Source organism: Hemitrygon akajei, unplaced genomic scaffold (genome assembly GCF_048418815.1).
Source record: "Hemitrygon akajei unplaced genomic scaffold, sHemAka1.3 Scf000053, whole genome shotgun sequence".
NCBI lineage: Eukaryota > Metazoa > Chordata > Chondrichthyes > Myliobatiformes > Dasyatidae > Hemitrygon > Hemitrygon akajei.
Window position 1 is genome coordinate 632,062 of NW_027331939.1, and position 25,467 is coordinate 657,528.

General features: G+C 44.1%; 1 protein-coding gene and 3 long non-coding RNA genes across 4 annotated transcripts in view; 3 read left to right on the forward strand and 1 right to left on the reverse strand.

The window, feature by feature from the left end:
• Nucleotides 1-25,467, reverse strand: part of LOC140721241 (uncharacterized) — a 100,112-nt gene that overhangs the window by 51,323 nt on the left and 23,322 nt on the right. The window lies entirely within an intron of this gene.
• Nucleotides 1-25,467, forward strand: part of LOC140721243 (uncharacterized) — a 219,605-nt gene that overhangs the window by 15,298 nt on the left and 178,840 nt on the right. The gene's annotated exons all lie outside the window — the stretch shown is intronic.
• LOC140721257 (uncharacterized) lies at nt 791-12,471 on the forward strand. The gene is made up of 3 exons (XM_073036107.1): nt 791-850; nt 7,753-9,090; nt 12,460-12,471. Exons 2-3 carry the CDS (start codon nt 8,164-8,166, stop codon nt 12,469-12,471), a joined length of 939 nt encoding a protein of 312 aa, XP_072892208.1. The 5' UTR covers nt 791-850; nt 7,753-8,163.
• On the forward strand, nt 17,224-24,321 carry LOC140721244 (uncharacterized). Its single transcript, XR_012097353.1, has 4 exons — nt 17,224-17,362; nt 18,249-18,324; nt 19,647-19,756; nt 24,062-24,321. It is a non-coding gene; the product is annotated as an uncharacterized lncRNA (long non-coding RNA).

The following is a 25,467-nucleotide window of genomic DNA, read 5'->3' on the forward strand; positions in this document are numbered from 1 at the left end:
CACCTGCATGATTTTTTCCAGGCTAAATAAGATGATGAGCTCACTGTGGTTTTGACTTTCTCTCTCTCTCTCTCCTTGTGTCTGATGTCACAGCCCCGCCTCAATCAGGCATTTAAAGCGACACTCACAGTAAATGAACCTGCGGTCTCGTAACACAATGCGCATCTAAAGTCTGACAGCAGACTAGCGAGTGAATCTTCGATGGTGCAGAGTCAGAAACCAATGAGTTGCCAGATTGAGTCAGGGCTTTGGGGTTCCAGAGAGAGATGGGGTCTAGAGTTTACGAGGAGGAGGAATCAGACCAGTAGGAAGTGGCTACAAAAGAAAGATCAGAAACATTTGGAAACTGGTTGACCAGAAAAAAAAGGTTAATTTCAGGCAGCAATTGTGGAGAGAGGAATAAATAGAAAACGTTTAGGCCGAGCCCCTTCAGCATGCCAAGCCTGTGTACTCCTCTGCTAAGTTGCTCTCTGAATTGCAGAGTTCCTCCAGCTTTTGTGTGTGTGCGTCTCTGTATTTCCAGCAACTGCAGAATCTCCTGTGTTTTATATCTGCATCTTACTTTGGCATTAGATACACGTTGATATTGAGTATATTGCTTATGGGAGCCGCTTTCTGAGTTAAAGCAGCTGCAGATTTTTCTATACACACGATTAAAAAAATGAGGTATGGACATTGAACCGGTGCTTGCAGAAATGTTTAATGGCACCGTGATTACCCATAGGGCCATGTGTTAAGAATTTCGCCGGCGCTGAAGCACCAATGAAATGTGCAAGCGTCAGGCTGAGGACGTCCCTGAGTTTCACGCATGCGCGCAGTACACAGAAGGCCTTGAAAATGTCGGCTGCAGGTAAGAGCGATTCTCCGTGTTTTTATCTTAAACACTGACTTCGGGACGATTCCTGTGAAATCCAGACACCGTGGCCAGCAATCCCGGAACAGTCCTGCTCTCTCCCCTCTCTCTCAGCCCCACGATCCGTACATGGGCCCCGGGGAGCTTCCGGTTGATGAGGGAATGGGAACCGATGGATCTGTCAGACAGAGCTGAGCTCCAGCTATCTAAATGCAAGGATTAGGAACTCGGAGAAAGGGAACAAAATCTTTTACATCAGCAGTTGAGAAAATCGGCATTAGTACTCTTTTCCGTAGATGCTGCCTGGCCTGCTGAGCTCCTCCAGCATTTTGTGTGTGTTGCTTCCTCTACCTCCTCTTGCTCTGGACTTTTCTACCGGTGAGAACATGTTTTGTCCCATTCTTTCTGGGTACGTAATGATATCAAACACCTTTGTCCTGGGCAACAAGCAGCTTTCACATCACAAATGTGCCAGACTCCAGTGAGACAGACACTGCCCTTACTTTCATATTCATTGGGATTTCATTCACTGAGTTCACCACCGTCAGTCATTGGGGGAGGGTTCAGGGGGAATATTTATGTAGAATACAGAAACTAGTGATGCCTGTGTGCATTGTGGTGATGCAAGAGTTGCTGGAGAATTTGCAAGTGGGAAGAATTGGAGTGATATTTGGAAATCTGACTTTTTAAAGCGTAATTTAGCAAGCAAACCACATATGGACAATGTGCAAAAGCTTTGGTGAGAAAATTCCCCATTTCCTGTTACAGACCTGCTACATAGGTTGTGTGAGAGTGCAGATGAACTCGATCAAACCCAGAGGAGATGTAAGTTCCTATTGACAGTGATTTGCCAGCTGTGAAAATGAATACCTCTCTATATAAAATTCACTGTGCACATCTTGTCACTGGGTAAAAAATACACAGTACAAAATTTATCTGCACACTGGTTATTACAAATTAGAGGGGTATTGGAGGGAAGGAGGGGAGACCTCCAGTGTCCCTGATGCCCTCACCTACAAGATGTGCATCCAGCTACAGCTTGTAACCAACCCTGCACTTCAATGAGCTGCAACTTGAAATGGGTGAATTCCAGATCATCCAGCAGTTGGAGGGGGTGATAGATATGACATGAAGAGAGGTGAGTTACTCCCAAGGTGCAGGACACAGGAAACTGTGTGAGAATCAAGAGGGGGAATGAGGTTAAATATCCATCGCAGAGGACTCTTGTGGCCATCCCCAACAACAACAGGTGGACCACTTTAGAAGCTGTTGGCGGGAATTACCTGGCAGAGGAAAGTCAAAAGGCTGATCGGGGATTCGTTAGTTAGAGGAACAGAACAAGAGGGGATGAATATCCTAGTGGTAAGTCTTGCTAGTGGTAGTGAGCAGGGGAGGGGGTGATGTGGTTAAAATAAGTTGTAGGGGAATGGGAGCCAGAATGACAGAACAGATAGTGGAGAGGGTGAATTGAATTGACTTTATTAAATACATACTTCATAAACATGAGGAGTAGAAATATTTACCTTACATCATCTAAATGTGCAATGTATAATTTATAGTAATTTATAATAGATAGTTTGTACATAGGACAGTCAATATAACATGGAAATGCAATTGTATCAGCATGAATTAATCAGTCTGAGGGCCTGGTAGAAGATGATGTCCTGGAGCTTGTTGGTCCTTTTGCTGTGGTACCGTTTCCTGGATGGTAGCAGCAGGAACAGTTTGTGGTTGTGCTGAATTGGGCCTGTTTGTCCCTGATATTCTTTGGGCCCTTTTTACACACCTGTCCGTGTAAATGTACTGAATCATTGAAAGTAGATTGTGCAATGTATAATTTCCTTGTTTATATTTAGAGACATTTTTTGGTGTATAAAATGAGGTGTATTGAGCGTGTGAGTGGCCAGAGGAGTGTTTTTTTCCCCCAGGGTTGAAATGGTTAATGCCACTTTTCCACACTCCCATAGACTCTTTGTCCATCTCCTGAGTAAATAGAAATGGAAAAATATTTAAGATCTCCCTCATCTGCTTTGGTTCCACACGTGGATTGCCATTCCGGTCTTCCAGAGGACCAACTTTGTGCCTTGCAATCCTTTTGCTCTTAATCTATCACTAGAATCCCTGAGGATTATCCTTCACCTTTTCTGTGACAGCAACCTCATGCCATCTGTTAGCCATCTTGATTTATTTCTTATGTGTTCTCTTGCATTTCTTATACTCCATAAGAAACTGACTGCCTATCCCTGTTATGCAAATCCATTTTGTGCTTTACCAGGGTCTCAATATCTCTTGCAATCCAAGTTTCCCTGCAGTTTCTATCTTTACCTTTTATTCTGACATACCCGCTTGCTACTTTCAAAATGTTGCTTTGAAGGCCTCCCATTTACCAAGCACACCTTTGCCCTAAAACAGCCTGTCCCAATCCACAGTTGCCAGATCCTAGTGTTGATTCCAGGTGTTGATCCATGCCCTGAACACATCCACCTTTCCTTTTTTTTTTAAACTTTTTTTATTGTTTTCAAATAGTTACAGAATAAACGTGCGTGGAAAAAAAAAAGTGTTACCCAGCCCCCCTCCCCTTAACCCCTCCCCCTAACATCCCTATTAAAAAAAATCAGAAAGAGAAAAAAAAGGGGATGCCTGGATGTTGGAAGATCCCCACATGCTCCACAGAGTTCTCATTTTTTAAAAAAATATATGTTAAAATTCTTTTTCTTTTCAATCTATACCCCCTACTAATGTTGTGGAAAAAAGACACAACATTACCCCCCTCTGCTGTACGGGTCATGGCAACCGCCATGATTACACACGTGAATCCCGCAGTAACCGATCCACAGCCTCCCAGCTCCCCCGCAACATAAAAAAGTATATATATAAGAAGAGAAAAAAAAATACTGTTCTCATTTAGTATTTCTAAAATTTTGCTTTTCTCTTCTGTAATATCCATAAATGTCCATCACTTCTGTTCCTTGGGTCTATCTTCATCTTTAATCCATTACGTTTGGAAGCCTCTATGTGTAATTAGCGAATAGATGGAAGTTCTTGTACAAACTCCTCCGCTTTTCGATAATCGGAAAAAAAAATTTTTCCGTCCTCCAAAAAAATTATCAGTGTTGCTGGATGACGCATTGTAAATTTAAAACCCTTTTCCCATAAGGCTTTTTTCGCTGGGTTAAATTCCTTCTTTCTCTTCAACAGGTTGTGACTTATATCAGGATAAAAAAGAATTGGTTTCCCTGCTATCATCAGTGGCCCGTTTCTATTTTTGGCACTTTGGGCAGCGGCCTTCAGGATCTTTTCTTTGTCTTGGTATCGTAAGCATTTTATCAAAATTGATCGAGGGTTTTGATCAGCTCGAGGTCTTGACCTTAAAGATCTATGCACCCTTTCAATCTCAATTGGAGTTTCTCTTTCCATTTCCAATTTTTCAGGAATCCATTTTTGAAAAAAAATTATTGGATCTTCTCCTTCTATATCTTCTTTAAGTCCAACAATTTTAATATTATTTCGTCTACTGAGATTTTCAAGCTTATCAATTTTTTCCATAAATTGTTTTCTTTCTGATGTCCAAGCAGTATTTTCCTTTTCCATTTTGTCCATTCTTTCAACCATGTCTTCCGTTGTAGTTTCCAAGTCCGTAATTCTTTTTTCCATTTTTTCCTGTCTCTTTGTCATTTTATCAAGCATAGCCTCCATATTGGTAATTTTTTTTTTCGAGTATTTTTTGATTATTTTTAATTACTTTTAATGTGTCTAATTTACGCATTATTTGCCTCAAAGTCTTTTCTATATTTCTAGAAGGACTTTTACCTCCTTCAGCTGATCCTTCCGAGAGATTTGATTCTCCCTCCGATTCGCTATCACTTTCAGTTGCAGTGGTAGCTGGGCTTTGTAGTTCTTTTTGCTCCCGTTTGCGCATGCTCCATCCTTCGCGTTTGCGCAGTTCACGATGTTTTTTTCCTTTGGAAGTGGCCGGTGTTGCCACCATCTCCTGTTCCGTATCACCGGTGATATAATGTACCTGAGATCGCGGTTCCTCGGTAGACGTAGGCCTTGTTCTTGTTCCAACTTGCGTAGTCTTCCCGGTATTAGTTTTCTTCATCTTCCTTCCTTGAGGCATAGCTTGACACAGTCCGGAGACGTTTATAAGTAACTTTTAAAAAGTATTGACTAACTTTTCTTCATTTAAACATTAATTTATTAACTTTTTACGGGAGAGCTGGGTCCCTGCGTCTCGATCCTACGTCATCACGTGATGTCCCCCACATCCACCTTTCCTACGCTGCTCCTTGTATTGAAATATACAGGGCTCAGCATATTCACTGCACCATGCTCAACTTTTTCATTCCTGACTTTGTCTGAGGACTGAACAACATCTGTCTCCACAACCTCTCCACTATCTGTTCTGTTATTCAGGCTCCCATTCCCCCTGCAACTTTAGCTTAACCCTCCTTACCCCCACCTCCCAGCATGCAGCTCTATCACCCCCTTGGCTTTCCTCTCCCAGATCAATAAAAAGGAGGTGCGTACCAGGTACAGGCAGATAGGAACAAATGGGGTCCTTATGAAATACAGGAAATTCCAGTGAACACTTATGAACGAAATAAAAGAAGGCATGAGGTTGCCCCAGCAGACAAGGTGAAGGAGAATCCTTAGGGATTCTGCAGATATGTTAAGAGCAAAAAGATTCCAAGAGAAAAAATTAATCCTCTGGAAGATCAGAATGGTAATCCATATGAAGGGATAACATAGACTTGGGGAGATATTTTTTGCATCCGTATTTACTCAAGCTATGAACACAGAGTCCATAGAAGTGAGGCAAAGCCGCATCAACTTCATGGACCCTGTACCGATTACAGAGGTGGAGGTGTTTGCTGTCTTGAGGCAAATCAGTGTGGATCAATCCCCAGGGCCTGACAAGTTGTTCACTGGGACCCTGCGGAAAACAAGTGCAGAAATTATTGGGGCCTAAGCACAGATATTTAAATCATCCTTAGTGACAGTTGAGGTACTGGAGGATTGGAGGACAGACAATGTTGTTCTGCTGTTCAAGAAAGGCTGTAAAAATAAACTAGGAAATTATACGTTGGTGAGCTTGACATCAGAACTGGGAAAGTTATTGGAATGTGTGTGCAGGAACCCGATATATACTGTAACTATTTGGATAGTTGTAGACTGATAAAGGATAGACAGCATGGCTCTGGCCAATCTTATAGAGTCTCTCAAGGAAGTTATCAGGAAAGTGGATGAAGGCAAGGCAGTGAATGTTGTCTACATGGACTATAGCAAGGCACTTGACAAAGTCTCATATGGGAGGTTGGTCAAGAAGGTTCAGTCACTCAGCATTCAAGATGAGACAGTAAATCAGATGAGACACTGTCTTTGGGAGAAGCCAGAGTGTGGTAGCAGATGGTTGCCTCTCTGACTGGAGGGGGGTGTCTAGTGGTTGCCACAGGGATCAGTGCTGGATCTGTTGTTGTTTGTCATGTATATCAGTAATCTGGATGATAGTGTGGTTAACTGGATCAGCAAATTTGTGGATAACAACAAGACTGGGGGTTTAGTGGACTGCGAGAAGACTATCATGGCTTGCAGTGCGATCTGGACCAGGTGGGAAAATGGTTTTAGAAATGGAAAATGGAATTTAATGCAGACAAGTGTGAGTTGTTGCACTTTGGTATGACCTACCAAGGGAGGCCTTTCACAGTGACTGGTTGGGCATGGAGGAGTTTTGTGGAAGAAAGGGACCTGGGAATACAAGTCCTTAATTCACTGAAAGTGCTATCACAGGTAGATAGGGATGGAAAGAATGATTTCAGCCCTTTGCCCTTCATGAACCAAAGTACTGATAACAATAGATGGATGTTATGTTGACTTCTAGAAGACATTGGTGAGGCCTAATTTGGAGAATTCTGTGCAGTTTTGGTCACCTACCTACAGGAAAGATGTAAAAGAAGTTCAGAGATTTCAGAGAAAATTCACAAGGATGTTGCCATGTCTAGAGGGCTTGGGTTATAAGGAAAGATTGAACAAATCAGGACTTTATTCCTTGGAATGCAGAAGATTGAGGCGAGATTTGATTGTGATAGAGAAGCACAGATAGTGTTAATGCAAGCTGGCTTTTTCCATGAAGATTGGGGGGTACGACAACCAGAGGCCATGGGTTAAGGGTGAAAGGTGAAATGTTAAGGGGAACATGAGGGAAACTTCTTCACACAGATGGTTATCCGGCTGTGGAATGAGCAGCCAGCACAAGTGGTGCATGCGCGCTCGATTTCAACATTTAAGAGGTTTATGTTGGTACCTGGATGGTAGAGGTGTGGGAGTGGGCTGTTTAAATAGTTCAGCACAAACCAGATGGCCCAAAGGGCCTGTTTTTGTGTTGAAATTTTCTATGATTGTGACAAGAACCTGAAATAATACAAAAATTCACTCTAACCCCTTTTGACAGCTGTGTGAACCAACCAGTCATTTCAGCAGGAATGTTTTATATGGCGTTAAAGCTGTGGCACTTTAAGTTAATAATACATAAAAGAAAATCCCAGCTGCACGTCAAGAAAAACTATTTGTGTGCGACTGTTTCAGTTACTGTGGGGCGAGGAACCCATGCAGCTCAGCAGGAACAGGGAATAATACCAATGGAGAGAGTCAAACTGAGCCAAGGCATAGATTGGAGATGGCAGAAATGCCCCATTCTTATAGAAACAGGAAGAGCATCAGAGAATTGATGGTCATTCCAGATACCAGCACTCTGCCCAGTCAGGAGATGATTTCTCTGTCCAACTTGGGTTGAACCTCACTGTAACAGTGTGATACCAGATCAAACCTTGGTAACTCAAGTAATCTCATCTGAAATGTTGTCCTACACACATTGATGGATTTTGTAAATCTTTTTACAGGTTAAAAATGAGAAGGAATTCGTCTCCAGGACGCTCAAACACGGCACAGCAGTTTTGTTGTCTCTGTCGAGATATTTAAGAAGTGGAGCAAGGGATCCAATTGACCATCCTTCCTGCTCAGACTGTGGGGAGGGATTCACTCAGTCATTTGACCAACTGGCACGCCTGTAATTTACACAGGAGAAAGGCCTTTCACCTGCTCAGACAGTGGGAATGGATTCTCTCGGTTATCACAATTGAAGGTACATCAGCAAGTTCACACTGGGCAAGGCCATTCACATGTTCTGTGTGTGAGAAGGGGTTCAGTCGGTCTTCCCACCTGTGGACACACCAATCAGTTCACACCACACTGGGCAGAGGCTGGTCATCTGTTGAATTTCTGGGAAAGGATTCACACAGTCATCTGACCTAATGGCTCACCAGCGAGTTCACACAAGGGAGCAGCCATTCACCTGCTCAGAATGTGGGAAGGGATTCACTCAGTCATCCAACCTACAGAGTCATCAGCGAGTTCACACTGGGGAGAAGCCGTTCACCTGCTCAGAATGTGGGAAGGGATTCACTCACTCAGGCAACCTACAGAGACATCAGCAAGCTCATACAGGGGAGAGGCCATTCACCTGCTCAGTCTGTGGGAAGAGATTCACTCAGTCATCCAACCTACAGAGACACCAGCAAGTTCACACTGGGGAGAAGCCGTTCACCTGCTCAGTCTGTGGGAAAGGATTCACTCTGTCATCTACCCTAATGGTACATCAGCGAGTTCACACTGGGGAGAAGCCGTTCACCTGCTCAGTCTGTGGGCAGAGATTCACTAATTTATTCAGCCTACAGAGACATCAGCAAGCTCATACAGGGGAGAGGCCATTCACCTGCTCAGTCTGTGGGAAGAGATTCACTCAGTCATCCAACCTACAGAGACACCAGCAAGTTCACACTGGGGAGAAGCCGTTCACCTGCTCAGTCTGTGGGAAAGGATTCACACTGTCATCTACCCTAATGGTACATCAGCGAGTTCACACTGGGGAGAAGCCGTTCACCTGCTCAGTCTGTGGGCAGAGATTCACTAATTTATTCAGCCTACAGAGACATCAGCGAGTTCACACTGGGGAGAAGCCATTCACCTGCTCAGTCTGTGGGAAAGGATTCACTCGGTCATGTACCCTACTGGTACATCAGCGAGTTCACACTGGGGAGAAGCCGTTCACCTGCTCAGTCTGTGGGAAGGGATTCACACAGTCATCTACCCTACTGGTACATCAGCAAGTTCATACTGGGGAGAGGCCGTTCACCTGCTCAGTCTGTGGGAAGGGATTCACTCTGTCATCTACCCTACTGGTACATCAGCAAGTTCACACTATGGAGAAGCTGTTCACCTGCTCAGTCTGTGGGAAGAGCTTCACTCATTTATCCACCCTATGGAATCATCAGCAAGTTCACACTGGGGAGAGGCCATTCACCTGCTCAGTCTGTGGGAAGGGATTCAGTCAGTCATCTACCCTACTGGTACATCAGCAAGTTCACACTGGGGAGAAGCCGTTCACCTGCTCTGTCTGTGGGAAGAGCTTCACTCATTTATCCACCCTACAGAGACACCAGCGAGTTCACACTGGGGAGAAGCCGTTCACCTGCTCAGTCTGTGGGAAGGGATTCACTCAGTCATGTACCCTTCTGGTACATCAGCGAGTTCACACTGTGGAGAGGCCGTTCACCTGCTCAGTCTGTGGGAAAGGTTTCACTCAGTCATTCACCCTACAGGGTCATCAACGAGTTCACACTAGAGAGAGGCCGTTCACCTGCTGAGAATGTGGGAAAGGATTCACTCAGTCATCCCACCTGCTGGCACACCTGTCAGCTCACAATGGGGAGTGGCCATTGTTTTGAATCCCTGGGTTTTGTTTGCTGTGGTCTGTCATTTTAAGAGAGAGAGCGAGAGAGAGAGATTAAGAAGGCAAATCAGTCTGACTTGCAGCTTGTTTACATCGCGTGCAGTTTGTTTAGTTTTAACCGAGGACACAGACACTCAGAGTCAGACAGAGACGAAGGAGGAAAAATGGAAGAATCGAAACCAGGGAACTAGTGGCCAAGGGTCACTGTTTGGAACTTTCCTTTGCCCACAAGGGTGGGCTAATTATCGATTCACCGTACATCGAATGTGTGGTTGTCACCTCATTGGATCCATAAGAGTGGATCTGATTTGGCGCATCCTGTGGAGACCACTTATGTGTTAACCCTTGCCTGGCTGTGGTGTGGTAATTCATTAAGACGATACCAATTATGACAAGTCACTTCGGGTGATTATTAGTATGTGGATTTGGAAGGATGACAGATAAAATCTACAGCGACTGTTGGGCTCGTTTTACCACCATGGAACCTGTGGAATACGACATAATTGCCTTCTCTCAACATTTACCCTGGATTACAATTATCTCTCTCTCATCACCTATTCTGTGGTTGAACTGAACTTTCATACTTTACCATCTCAAGACTCCAAGCCTTTTTTCCCCTGAGCTCAATAGTTTGGGAGTTATATTTATACACATAACACTGACGAGGAAATCTACAGATGCTGGAAATTCAAACAACACACACAAAATGCTTGTGGAACACAGCAGGCCAGGCAACATCTATAAGGAGAACTGCCGACGTTTCAGGCTGAGACCCTTCGTCAGGACTAACTGAACGGAAAGATACTAAGAGATTTGAAAGTAGTGGGGGGAGGGTGAAATGCGAAATGATAGGAGAAGACCGGAGGTGGTGGGATGAAGCTAAGAGCTGGAAAGGTGATTGGCAAAAGTGATACAGCGCTGGAGAAGGGAAAGGATCATTGGACAGGAGGCCTCGGGAGAAAGAAAGGTGGGGGGGAAGCACCAGAGGGACATGGAAAACATGCAAAAAATTAAATATGTCAGTGATGGGGTAAGAAGGGGAAGACGGGCATTAACGGAAGTTAGAGAAGTCAATTTTCATCCCATCAGGTTGGAGGCTAACCAGCCGGTATATAAGGTGTTGTTCCTCCAACCTGAGTTTGGATTAATTTTGACAGTAGAGGAGGCCGTGGATAGACATATCAGAATGGGAATGGGACATGGAATTAAAATGTGTGGCCACTGGGGGTAGTCTGTTGCTGCTGGTTCATTTCTAAAGCGTTACAGTTTGTAACAAAATGGGGCCTGCATCTGGGATATGAACAAATTTAAGGATTGATTTAATATCGATTTCATTGGGGAAATCCCTTTTGATTTATTTGTGTGTGGAAAATCAGCAGCAATAGATGTTGATAGATATCTGGAAGTGTGAACCTCTCAGGCATTAGAGGACACCAGAAGGATTGAGTTATTGAGTATTGCTAAAACGTTAATACTTGCTAAGGTGAAATTGACAATGCGGAGGGTACAGATGCAGAGGGTAATAGCTGAACATTATGTATCCGACGGTGTGTTTAAAGTGGAGGAGTTCGAGGTGTTTCCTGAAAGTAAACCTCGTGAGCTTGAGCTCCAGTACAAGTTAGAAAACTTAAAGATGGAGGCTCCGGAAAGGCAGAGGCAGTTTCAGGCTGGAGAGGCAGAAAAGCAGAAAGAAAATTCTCTTACAAAGTGTAATTAAGGGGAAGGCTCAGCAAGCCTATTCTGCTTTGACAGTTCCTGAAGCAGCTTATTATTTATTTATTTATGCAGCCCCAATCATCGCCACTGGAGTATAAACGTGCAGGAGCAGTGTGTGGTTCAGTGCTTTGCTCAAGGACACACACGCTGCCTCGGCTGAGGCTCGAACTTATGACTTTCAGATCGCTAGTTCAACACCTTAACCACATGGCCACGCACCACACATTATGACATAGTGAAACAGGCTGTGCTCAAAGCTTACGAGTTGGTCCCAGAAGCAGACAGGCAAAAGTTTAGAAATTTGAAGAAATCTGTGAACCAGACATACGGAATTTGCTTATGAGAAATTTGTGTGTTTTGACCGCTGGTGCACATCTGAACATGTAAATGATGATTTTAACAGCTTGAGAGAGCTGGTTTTAATTGAAGAATTCAGAAGGTGCGTCCCTGATGACATAAAGACGTATTTAGATGGAAATGATGCTGCCACTATGCAGGAATCTGCTAGATTAGCAGATCAGTTTGCTTTAACTCATGAAGTTATGTTTACCCTGAATAAGAGTTTCCAAAAGGCACTTGTCAAGTTGTGGGTAAACCGAATGAGCTCACCCCAGTGGCCTGTACCTGCATTCGGTGAACCCTTTTCCAAAGTTATAGTGGATTGTGTTGGCCCATTGCCAAAGACTAAAGCTGGCCATCAGTATCTGCTAACCATTACGTGTACTGCATCCAGATTCCCAGAGGAAATACCTCTCAGAAATATTAAAGCTAAAACTGTGGCAAAGGCTCTTACCAAGTTTTTCACGTTATTCGATTTGCCTAAAGAAATCCAGTCTGATCAAGGATGTAGTTTTACATCTGGATTATTCCAGCAGGTAGTTTCTGAACTGGGAGCAAAACAAATTGCATCATCTGCGTACCATACAGAATCACAAGGGGCTTTAGAAAGATTTCATTCTACCCTCAAAACAATGATTAAGACATATTGTGTTGAAAATGGAAAAGACTGGGATGAAGGAATACATTTGCTTTTGTCCACAGAAAGAGAGTCAGTACAGGAATCACTGGGCTTTACTCCATTTGAACTTGTATTTGGTCGCAGAGTGACCTTTGACCTTGTTAAAAGGAACGGTGGATTGATGTTAACTCGTTAGACTATGATTTGAAGTTCAAAAATAAACTACACCAAGCCTGTAGTCTAGCGAGACAAAACTTAAAGATTTCTCAAGAAAAAATGAAGTGTTGGTTTGATAAGCGGGCTTGCGAATGAAAATACCAGGTGGGAGATAAGCTGCTTGCCTTATGTTGACAAATCCACTTCAGGCGAAATTCAATAGACCGTATGAAATAGTCTCCCAAAGTAATGATGTGAATTATGTTAGTAAAACACCCAACTGACTTGAACTAACACAGGTGGTACACATAAATATGATAAAGCCTGTTTTGACAGCAGGTACTATCTGTGTGTGTTGTTGTCAAAACAAATGAAGCTGGCAACCCTGAGAATGAAACAATTGACTCGTCTGAGACTTGTCACAAGCCAAACATGGTCCCAGTTAGGCTAATGAACTCGGTTGTTCCAGAAAACATTGCTAACAAGTTGTCTCATCTGCAGCAAAAGCAACAACAGCTGAAGGAATTAATTCTGAAGTTTAAATATTTATTTCCCGATCTTCCCAAGCAAACCACAGTCGCAGTACATGATGTAGATGTTGGTCAAGCCAAACTGATTAAATAACACCCATATCGCATGAATGTAGAAAAGTGTAAATTGGCTGACCAGGGAATTGAGTATATGCTGGAGAATGGTATTATTAGGCCTTCAAAATGAGATTGGAGTCACCCTGCATTATTGTGCCCAAACCTGATGGTCATGTTAGATTTTGCACTGATTATAGAAAGGTAAATGCAGTAACAAAAACAGATGCCTATCCTATCCCTAGGGTGGATGATTGCATCGATAAGGCTGGAAAAGCTAATTTCTTACAAAGATTGATCTGTTGAAAGGGTATTGGTGTGTTCCATTGACAGACAGAGGTAGAGAAATTTCTGCATTTGTGACTCCATCTGGTTTGTGTGAATACAATATCTTAATACAAAAATGCTCCAGGAACATCCCAGAGAATGATTGATTTTGTAATTCGAGAGTTAGAACACACAGATACCTATATTGATGACTTAGTTACAGGGAGTGGCACTTGGGAAGAGCATATCTCTGCAGTAGAAAAGCTATTTGACAGGTTTTCCTAGGACAACCTTACAGTTAACTTGGCTAAGAGTGAATTTGGCCATGCCAGTGTGACCTGTCTTGGCTATGATGTTGGTCAAAGCAAGTTGGCTCCTGTTCGGGCAAAAGTCCAGGCAATTTCTCAAGTTCCTATTCTGACTGCTAAGAAGGCTCTTAGAAGGTTTCTGGGAATGGATGGATATTATCATAAGTTCTGTAAGAACTTTGCCGCTATTGTTCTTCCTTTGACCAATCTCCTGAAGAAGGGTGAAAAGTTTGTTTGGACCGAGCCTTGTCAGAAGGCATTTGATTGATTGTTATCAGTATTTCGGGTTAGGCCAATCAATGTAGTGCTGTCAGCAAATTTAAATAGCAGATTGGAGCTGTGGGTGGCAACACAAGTCATGGGTGCACAAAGAGTAAAAGACAGGGCCAAAGAGACAACCCTATGGGTTATGTGTGCTGAGGGTCAGAGAGACAGAGGAGATGGAGCCCACCCTTACTACCTGCTGGGGATCTGACAGTAAGTCCAGGATCCAGCTACACAAGACAGGGTGAAGGCCGAGGTCTTTGAGCTCCTTGTCGATACTTCACGCATTTGTATGGCTACTGCTCTGCCCATGACTGTAAGGAACTGCAGAGAACTTTGGAGAGCAGAGAACATCAGAGAAACAAGCCTCCACTCCATGGACTCTTCCTACACTTCCCCTCCCTTGGAAAAGCTGGCCATGTACTCAAAGAACCTCATTACCTGGACATTTTTGCTGCAAACCCGCTCCCCCATCGGGGAAGAGATACAAAAGCCTTAAAGTGCGTAACACCAGGCTAAAGGATGGCTTCCTGTCTGCAGTTATAAGCCAAATGAATGATAAAATGGACTCAACCTCATAATGTAACTCGACGTGACCCTGCACCATATGTCTATCTGCACTGCACTTTCTCTGCAGCCTTAATGCTTTTATTGTTTTGTGGTATATCAGCTCAATATACTGTTGTAATGTATCTGTCTGTGTCGATGGTACATCAGGCAAGATTTCCACTGTAGCTCAGTCCATGATGATGATAAACAAATTTCCCATTTTAATTGTGTGGAAATATTAGACAGACTGAGCTTCTGCTCTGGAACCGCAGAAGGAAACTGAACTGTTGTCATTTCTGTGGAAAGCAAATTTCTGGAAAATGCTTCAATCTCACATTACAATCTGCGGTAACTGGGATCAGGTGACCGGTAGTGGGTATCCCATATCAATATCAGAATCAGGTTTAATAGTACCGGCATGTGTCATGAAATTTGTTGTCCCTGCGGTAGTAGTAGAACCTAATTCATAACAATAGTTTTTTAACAATTGTGATTTAAAATAAGAATATACATATATATAGTACAAAAATAGAAAAAAATTAAAGATATAATAAAATATCTTAATTGTGTGGAACTATTTGACTGACTGGGTGTTGCTTTGGAAATTCTGAAGTGAAGCTGAACTAATCTTTACACATTTATGAGAAGCGCAGATAAATAGAAAAGGCTAAATTCTCACAAAAACGGGTCAGACACCCAGAAATATCGGCTGCACTTTAGCACCTCAAAACAGTGGAATGAAACATGCAGAAAATATTGCAGAAAAGAAACATTGTCCACCCACAACGAGAGGACGTGACAGACCTGGATCTCACTGCCTTGTCTGAACGGGGAAAGATGAAGCTACACGTACACGTAGAGCAGTGACCCGCAGATGCGGCAGATCTGCAGAAAAACATGAACAGGAAACGGGATCATGTGACGGGTGGAGGGTCTCCCACCTGAACCGTTGACTCCGTTTCCCACCCTTCACACACTGCCCGACCCATCCACCGCATTCCCCACATTATTCCATATTTACCCCAGATACATGATTATTTTTCCACACCATATCTTCCCCGATCCCTTTCCCTCCACCTCCAGGTCACAGAGTCACCGGCTCAATTCCCATCCAGGTCCAAAACATAATTCAGACCCAAACAGGAAATGTTCACGTTTCATTTAAATCAGCTCTGTGTTTATAAACACTAATTTCTGTTCACATTCCTCCGGACTCAGTGGACAGGAACACTGAAACATCAAGGGAGAAACAGCAAGAGGTGGCCATTCGGCTCCTGTAACCATCAACAAGATGGCGGCTGCTCTTATCCACATGTTTCTTTCCATTCACCACCCTCGGAGTGGAGACATTTCCCCTCATCTCAGTCCCAGATAGTCCATCCCTGTTTCAGAGACTGGGATCCCTGGTTCAGCCGGTAATGATGTTGTGCATTTCAATATGTTCACCTCTCAGTCCTCGATTCTCTAAATGAAAGGGTTATCACATTTGATCTTTCTTCATATGATGACCCCACCACCCCAGGGATCAGTCAGGTGAATCTTCATTGCACTCTCTATAACAAATACTCTCTAACCTCTTCGTTCATCCTCTATGGAATTAATTTCCATCTTCTGCAGCCCCGTGTTGCCCCAACCATTCACCTCCCAACCCTGTCACTATTTCACTGTGTCGAGCACAGCAGCGCGTGGGCGACGTAAGACACCGCGCACGTGAGGACAGATCCCGGTGTGGGGAGCCCAGATGTGACGTCAGGCACGTGGGGGGGGGCTGTGTGACGTCACCTGTGGGGGAGCGCGGGCATTTAAAAGCACCTTAATGGAGTTTTCAGTGGGACAACAACATTAATCACGGGTTTCATCACTGAATCCAGTGTTGTGGGATGTAAAGTCCCCTGTTATGTGTCCGGCTGTGCCGTGTTTCGGTGGAGTGGGCAGCGTGGTGTTTGTCTCGATTCGGGTCACAACACCAGAATTGCCAGCGGGGTCCACACACAGTGTACTAGTTAACAGAAAACCTCTCGTCCCTGCAGTCTTTGTCTCCTGGTAAACTCATCACCCTGACAGTGTGGACCATAGATACCCCTTCCTCTCAGAGTCAGGGGATCATTCAGACAGCTGATCGCTGAGAGGAATTATATTTATTGGTCATTAAAGTTCACCCAGATTCGTTTGGACGTATTTGATGTGGAGTTCGGGGTGTCACAGTGAAAGGGCCGGACGGTCGATCTCTCTCCGTTGTCCAAACATCCTTCCAGGTGAGGCGACACTTCACCTGTGAATCTTCCGGGGTCGCCTCTTGTGTCCGCTGCTCCCGATGCGGCCGCCTCTACACTGGTGACACCGGCTCCTCCGCAGTTGTGCGGGGTAGGGGTGTTTTTATCGGGGGTCGATATTATTGTTCCCTTTTGTGCGGGAGGTGTGGTTTTTGGGGTTTGATGATTGGGATCCCGTACTTCTTGATCCGGGGGTTGGGGTGGAAGTTTGATTTTTCTCTGTGAACGACTTTCATGCTCTTTCCTTGTTTCGTGGTTCTCTGGAGAGAAAAAAAACTCAGAGTTGTTTCTGGACACCTGCTTTGATAATAAATTAAGCTTTGAACTATCCGCTCCGAGCGGGACTTCCCAGTGCCCAAACGTTTTCATTCTGATTTCCATTCCCGTTGCTACTCGGCCTGCTGTGTTCGGCCAGCATTTTGTTTGTGTTGCTTTGGATTTCCAGGATCTGCAGACTTTGTCGTGTTTGTGATTTACCTCTCCGTTGTCCCTCTAGCCTCCGGCCACTGGAGGCGCTGTGCGGATCTCCGGCCGTAGGCAACGATTAGCAGACCTCTGGCCACCGGTGGCGCTGCGGAGGAACACCTGCTGAACGCATGCGCGGTGCGGTCTGCCGCTTTTTGGCGGTTCTCCAATCCGAGCAGGGGTGAGTTGGGAATGATCCCGGTGTTGTGTAAATGTGGGCCGGTTGCATTGGGAAAGGGCCGGGTCCGAGCTCTACCGGACGGCTGGAGCAGGGGTGCAGTGGCAATTTTTTAGCTGCCGAAGCTGCACGGGGGGAGTAGATTGGTTGATTGATAAGTTCGTGGCCTAAGTTAGAAGGCCTGAAGTTATACAACTCTCGGTACCTGCACGTGTAGTTCAACTCGTTGAATGATTATGCAGAAAGTTTGAAGTTAATAACGTCTGTGGTATTTCTGTTTCACATAATTGAAAATTGCTGGGTTTTGTAAAATTGACTCCTTCCACCTTGGGCCACGAACGTATCAATCACCTCAAGTTTGTGACACCCAATTTGTGTACCTGCTCATTTCATGTACTGGGCAACTGCCTTGCCCCATTCGTGTAATGGGCAGGTACACAAATTGGGTGTAACAGATATAGGGTTTCCTATAATGTCAAGCAGTAAACCAAGATGAAAGAAATATATGAATTCCAGGGCTCCACAGAAATATAGTGATAGTTAAGACATTAACAAGATTACAGCCTATCACTACATTTCAGTGTATAACTGGTACAATTAAGCATATAATACTTAATAATATGACAAAGTATTGCATGGTTGTACTTAACTGATTATCATAGAATATAATTATCAAGCAAGTAAAATAACTTTGTTTGCTTAGAAGCCAAAGGGTTGTTAGTGAGAAAAATTTACTTTAGGATTAGCGAGTAATCCACGGACCACCACAGATGTAGCCTCACTAATACGACTGAGTCAGAGCAGACGGCAGGGCCCGCAGCGCTTAGCAGTGTTCCTCAGAGGTATAAAAATAACAGAAATAAACCAATTCATTTTTTTACACTTTTAGCCACCTAAATTGGAACCAAGTAATCAAGTATGAAAAAAGAACCTCTGATGAACTATTGCTAAAGCCACGAATATTGGTAAATATTAGTCTCAAAAGTGGTAAGTTGGCAACTCTGCCTCGTACAGTTTCTCTCGAAGAAATGGTTGGACGGGAAGTGTACCTGTGAGTGTTGATACTCACAATATCGTCACACATTGAGTGTTACATGGTTAAACCTTAACAGATCCTGTTTAGTCTTTAAATATATAAAAAGTTAAAGAAGCTTGAATCTTTACATAAATTATTATCGCATTTATACGAATAGAAAATTTGGTATTTTGGAAGTGATAAATGTTAACGGGGAGGAGAGCAACCATTTGGGAGGTTTGGAAATGTGTTTGGTCTCATTCATTGCCTCACTAAATTACTCTTTTTCCTATCAACACAAAGAGAAAAAGAGCCTCTTTCCCATCAGCTACAGTTAGTGGAGCGAGGCTAAGGGGTTGATCTGCTATTAATGATAGTTGAAATGACATAAAATTAGCTTAAAGCCTAGAAATGTCTTTTTTCCCATTTGGCTTGTAAAACAAAACTAAATTTATCCAGGTGTTGAAGAGGATTTTGGATGATTAGCTTGTGTATTTGATCAAAATCAGGACGAAGATAAGCGAGCAGTGAATTTTTCTTTCATTGTTTTTGAATTTAAAACTTAGGTTTCGATGTTCATTCCTTGCTTAATATAGCTCCGTCCTGAAATCCAATGGTAACCATTGGAAAGAGCAGAAAAATGCTTGCACTTCTGTGCAGGTATTTCCCAGCTTCCTAGGACAACGGATCGAGCGAGAAGGAATTTCACAAATACCTAAATTAAAAACAGTCACAGCTCCAGGATTTCACCAAAAGCGATCAAATATCCTAATGTTAATAGTGGTATTTTTCCCCACCAGCCAACACCCCCGCTTCCGTAAAATTCCCTCTATTTAATATCCGGGGTTGTTAAATTCCGTGCTTGTTTATTTTGACTTTTTTACAGAGGTGTCGGAGCAGCTCTCCGGTGAGCTCTGGTAGCACTGCACCCCTGAATGTATGAGACAGTACAGTGTTAAATGCAAAACCCTGAACAGTGGTCATCTCTCCCTGAAAGAGACTGCACAGATTTATCGGATCGATAAGAAGGCAAATGGCACGGTTGTCTTTATTAGTTGAAGCATTGAGTTCAAAAGTCATGAAGTTGTGTTGCAGCTTTGTAAAACTGGTTAGACCACATCTGGAGTGTTTCATACAGTTCTGGTCGCCCCCATTCTCGGAAGGATGTCGGGGCTTTGGAGAGGGCGCAGAAGAGGTTTACCAGGACACTGCCTGGATTAGAGGGCATGAGCTATAACAAGAGGCTGGACAAACTTGTGTTGTTTTCTCCAGAGCGGCGCAGGCTGGGGTGAGACTGGATGGACGTTTATAAGATTACGAGAGGAATAGAGTGGACAGACGATATACTTTTCCTGGGGTTTGAAATGTCTAATACATTTAAGGTGAGAGGAGGTGTGAGGGGCGTCTGTTTATTTCCACAGAGTGCTGGGAAGCTGGAGACTATGCCTGGGGTGTTAGACCCCCACCGGTCACGTGATCCCATTTGCCCCTCCCATTTAACCGCAGATGTAACGATCTCTTTGTGCATGTTCACAATCTCCAGATGGGCGGTCACGCATCCTCCATGTTCTGTTGGGGAATCTGATGTCGGCCACTGAGTCCCGTTAACTTCCCCCGAACTCGCCTCGCTTCCTGAGGCTCCTCACATTTGTCCTGGAGCTTTATGGCTGTTCTGTCTTCTCCCGAACTGGGGTGGGTGATAAAGGAGAACGTCCCAGGTTGTGGGGATCTTTGATTTCACTGCCTGCTTTACCGAGGGACTGGGAAGTCTAGGGGGGAGAATGGTTTCTGTGATGTGCTGATCTGGATCCAAAGGTCTCTGCCGTTCCTCACAGTCACGGGCAGAGCAGTTACCATGCAAAGCGTGAAGTGTCCGGATGGGAAACTTTCTATGGTGTGTTGATAAGAATTTGCTGAGGGTCAAAGTATATCTGGCAAAGTTCTTGTTATTTTTGCTAATTCTGTCATTTTAGAATCTTTTGTACCATAGTATGTACTATTCATTCAGTACCTATGTGTTGCTGGAGGACCATCAGTGATCGTCCTTGATCCCTTCTCGCACCTGGTTCCATCTGCTCATCTTGTTCAACCTCTGTCCAGTCTCCTCACACCCCCCAACCCCGCTTCAGTGATATACATCTCCCATCTGGGTCATCCTCAGTCCGCCTTGTATCCCACCTCCTCAATGTTATATATCAGCAAACTGATGATGAGAGGCATTGATCGTGTAGATAGTCAGCGGCTTTTCTTCAGGGCTAAAATGGCTGCCACAGAGGGCACTGGTTTAATGTGCTTGGGAGCAGGTACAGAGGAGATGTCCTGGGTAAGTATTTTACTCAGAGTTGTGAGTGTGTGTAATGTGCTGCCGGCTGCTGGCGGATACGATAGGGTCTTTTACGAGACTACTGGATAGGTACATGGAGCTTAGAAAAATAGAGGGCTATGGGTAACCCTCGTAAATTCTAATTTAGGGACATGCTCAGCACAACTTTGTGGGCCGAACGGCCTGTATTATGCTGTAGGTTTTCTATGTTTATTTTTTTCTTTTACCCCATTTTTGTGGAATCAACAACCAGAGAGGACTGGTTTAAGGTGAGAGAGGATTGAGTTAATAGGGATCCCAGGGGAAAACTATTAATCCACTCTCCCTTCCGTTTCATTGTTTAACTAACACGATGAGTGCACTCTCAGGTTGGAGGAGCAACAACTCATATTACATCCGGGTAGTTTACACCTCAATGGCATGAACATCGATATCTTTAACTTCTATCTCCACGTTTTCATTTCATCAACCCACACGCCAGTCTCTTCCATTCTGTCTCTTCACTTCTCTCTTCTCCACTGCGGATCGTCTCCCTCTGGTTCCCCTTTACTTCCCCATTGTCCGCTCTCCTCTCCTATCAGTTTCCTCCTTTTCAGCCCTTTGCATTTTCCACCTACCACCTCACAGCGTCTCACTTCATCTCCCACCTCCCCCACCCACTCACCTTCACTTTTATCTGGCTTCACCTATCATCTACCAGCTTGGACTCTTTCCACTCCCCGCACCATCTTATTCCGGCTCCTCCTCACTTCCAGTCCCGATGAAGGGTCTCGGCAGGAAATCTCTCTTTGGCTTTACCCCCTCTATAGAAGCTACCAGACCTCGTGACTTCCTCCAACATTTTGTGTATGTTACTCTGCATCTCCAACATCTGCAGAATCGCATCGGGACAGAGTGCAGAATGCAGAGAATACATCGGGTCTCTCTAATGTCGAGGAGGCCACACCTGCAAAACTGGAAACAGTAGATGACCCCAACAAGCACGATGTTGAAAAGTTGCCTCATATGGAAGGACTGTTTAGGACCCTGACTAGTGGTGAGGAGAGAGGTTAGGGACATCTCTGGCACTTCATCCACGTGCAGTTGGCGTCCAGCCCCTACACCCATTCTTATCGTGGTGATTTACCACAATAACAGGACCCCCTGATTTGTGGACTCCATTGTCACCAGGTGGCGCTCTGCCGCAATAACGCTGAGAGACAGAAATGTGACGCTGCAGCTGCTGAAATGTTTATTCAAGATTCAGGGTTGTTTAATTCCATTTCCAGCAGACACGTGTAAATGAGGTCGAAATAATTATTACTCCGGTTCCAATGCAACACAGAAACACAACGGTAACAACATATATCCACAGCTTATATACAGTGCACGGATTGATTGTATGTTCATAAAGTGACGCTCGGCATAGGATGCCTGCATATAAGATGACAGACAGGAAATGATAGAGGTGTTTGGTGTTGTGGAAGGGTGGGTTAGAGGGTAGAGATATTTATCAGCTTTACTGCTTGGGAAAAGTAGCTGTCCCAGAGGCTGGTAGTCCTGGTGAGGACGCTGTGTATCTACCCCCGATGGGAGTGAGACAAATAGTCCATGAGTGGGGTGGGTGAAGGTAGATTGTGAAAATAAGATCGGTGCTTGATTTCAGGAGAGGGAATTTGGAAAATACCAATGAGATGCCTTTTAGATCATCTTGGAATTGTGTAGCCGGCTGGTGGCGTAGTGGCATCAGTGGCGGGAGGTCCTGAGTTTGAATCCAGCCGGCACCCATCTGTGCTGGGTTAAGAGCTGGTGATCTCTTTAAAAAAAATCTCACCCGGCAGAAGGCAAATACAACAATGGCAAGCCATTGCTGTAACTAGCCTAGCACACGATTTCCCAATACGTCAGAGGAAATCGCCCGCTAAATTGAAAATTCCGGATGTGACCTACCTTCCCTTTGCAATTATGCCCACTAGGGAAAAGTTAATTCTGGAATGAACCAAATTTGATTGGGGAGCTTTTGGTAAAGGGAGCATGTGGATACAGTGATAATAACATGACTGAATTCACCCTTCACTTTGAGAGGGGAAAGGTAAAACAAGATGCATCATTATTAGTGGAGTGAGGAGAACTACGGAGGCACTGGAGAAGAGCTTAGCAAAGTTGATTGGAAGGGGACACTAGCAGGGATGATGGCAGAATAGCAATGGCTGGAGTTGCTCCACTTGACAGCCTCAGGGTTGAAGAGAAACAAATCATGCTCCACCTACGTAGCTCCAACCTGAAGGCATGAATATCGATTTCTCCTTCCAGTAAAAAAAATCACAGCCCATTGCCTTTCCTTCTACTTACTCCCGAATAACGTAACTTTACACATTCTGACCACTGACATTTGAGACTTTCATATTCCTGCCAGTGCCTTCCACAGATAAGAGTGAGTACAATACTTATTCAGTTCATCAGCCATCACCTTTCACCCTCACCCCATTATTCCCTCTCCAGCATCATTCTCCAGTGGTTTGATATCCATTTCTGTCTCTCTTTTACACAATATGTACCTGAAATTAAAAATGGTATCCTCTTTAATATTACTGGCTAGCTAATCTATTCCTTCTTAATGGTTTTGGTTGCATTCTGTTCATTTTTAAAACTTTCCAATTCTCTAACTGCCTAGTAATTTTTGTTCTGTGCCCTCTTTAGTCTTTATGTTGTCTTTGGTTTCTCTTAGCAGCTACGGTTTTGTCACCTTACCTTTAGAATACTACTTCCTCTTTGTGATGTGTATATCCCGTCACTTCCAGATTGCTTCCAGAAATTCCAGCCATTGCTGCTCTGTTTTCATCCCTGCCCGTGTTCTTTCCAAATCAATTTTGACCAATTTTTCTCTCAGGCCTCTCTAATTCTCTTTTTATTCATATCTGACTTTAGTTTCTCCTTCTCTAATGTCGGGGTGAATTTGATCATATTAAGATCACTTGTCCCGAAGGTTTCCTTGAACTCAAGTGACCTAATTAATTCCGGTTCATTACAGCACCCAATCCAGAATAGCTGATCCCCAAGTGGGCTCAACGACGAGCTGCTCTAAAAATGCATCTTGTAGACATTCTAGGAATTCCTCCTCTTGAGACCAACACCGTCCTGATTTTCCTAATCACCTGCATGACAATCCCCCATGACTACTGTAACATTGCCCTTTTGGCACACATTTTCTATCTCTCATTGAAATTTGTGGACCACATACTTACTACTGTTTTGGGGTCACTATATAATTCCCATCAGGGTCTATTTGTACATTTGCTATTCCTTAATACTACCCACAGATTCTACACCGCCCAACCCTATGCCACCTCTTATTTAATGATTTTATTTAATATTTCACCAACAGAGCCACACAACCCCACGACCGGCTTGTAACAGGAGGACCTGCAGATGCAAGAAATCGAGAGAAATTCACACGAAGTGCTGGAGAAGCTCAGCAGGTCAGGCAGCATCTATGGCTGGGAAACAACATTTCCGGCCATGACCCTTCACCGGGACTCGTGATAACCACGTATCTGGAAAATCAACAAGCAAAAACAACAGAAAGTACTGCAATATTGGGAAAACCTTTGACAAAATTTATTTCAAGGCTTTAAAAAACTGCCGAACAGAGCTCAATAGTTAACAATTACAACCAAGGCAATAAACACTTCCATCAATACCGACATTGACTTTTTTTAATGAAAATATCTTAGTCCCATTTCGATCAGTAAAATTTACAAAGATAAGTAAGAACTGAAATGACAAGTTTAGAAAAGACTATTTACACTCAAAACCACTGAGATTAACACTACCTTGGACAGAAGGAGGAAGAGGAATAACAGACATGAGAAAATGAATCACATAAGACCATAACACAAAGGAGCAGAATCGGCCATTTGGCCCATCGAGTCTGCCCCCCCATTTCATCATGAGCCGATCCAATCTGCCCTTTAGTCCCATTCCCCCGCCTTCTCACCATAACCTTTGATGCCCTGACTACTCAGATACCTATCAATCTCTGCCTTAAACACACCCAATGACTTGGCCTCCACTGTTACCCATGGCAACAAATTCCACAGATTCACCACCCTCTGACTAAAAAAAATTCTTCGCATCTCTGTTCTGAATGGGCGCCCTGCAAACCTTACGTCATGCCCTCTTGTACTAGACTCCCCCAGTCACTCTCGAAATTGCATTCAGCAACGGGGATGGACAAATATCCAGCCTACAGCTTATTGAAACTTTCTCCCCAATGTGAACCCGGTCGTGTGTTACAAGGTTAGATTACTGAGTGAATCCCTTCCCATATTCACAGCAGGTGAATGGCCTCTCCCCAGTGGAACACAATGATGCAGCCTTGGTGGAGAAGGTTGAGAGAATCTCTTCCCAAAGTCTGAGCGGACGATCGGCCTCTAAGTGGTGTGAACTCCCTGGTGTTTTAATAGATGAGATGATCGTGTGAATGCCTTCCCACATTCACAGGTCTACGGCTTCTCCCCAGTGGAACTCACTGGTGTGCCAGCAGATCAGATGACTGAGTGAATCACTTCTCACAATCTGAGCGGGTGAAATCCCTCTCTGCTGTGTGAACTGACTGGTGAGTCACTAGGTGAGATGATTTGGTGAATCCCTTTCCACAGTCTGAGTAGGTGAACAGCCTCTCCCCAGTGTGAACTCGCTGGTGACTCTGTAGGTTGAATGATTGAGTGAATCCATTCCCACAGTCTGAGCAGGTGAACAGCTTCTCCCCAGTGTGAACTTGCTGGTGTC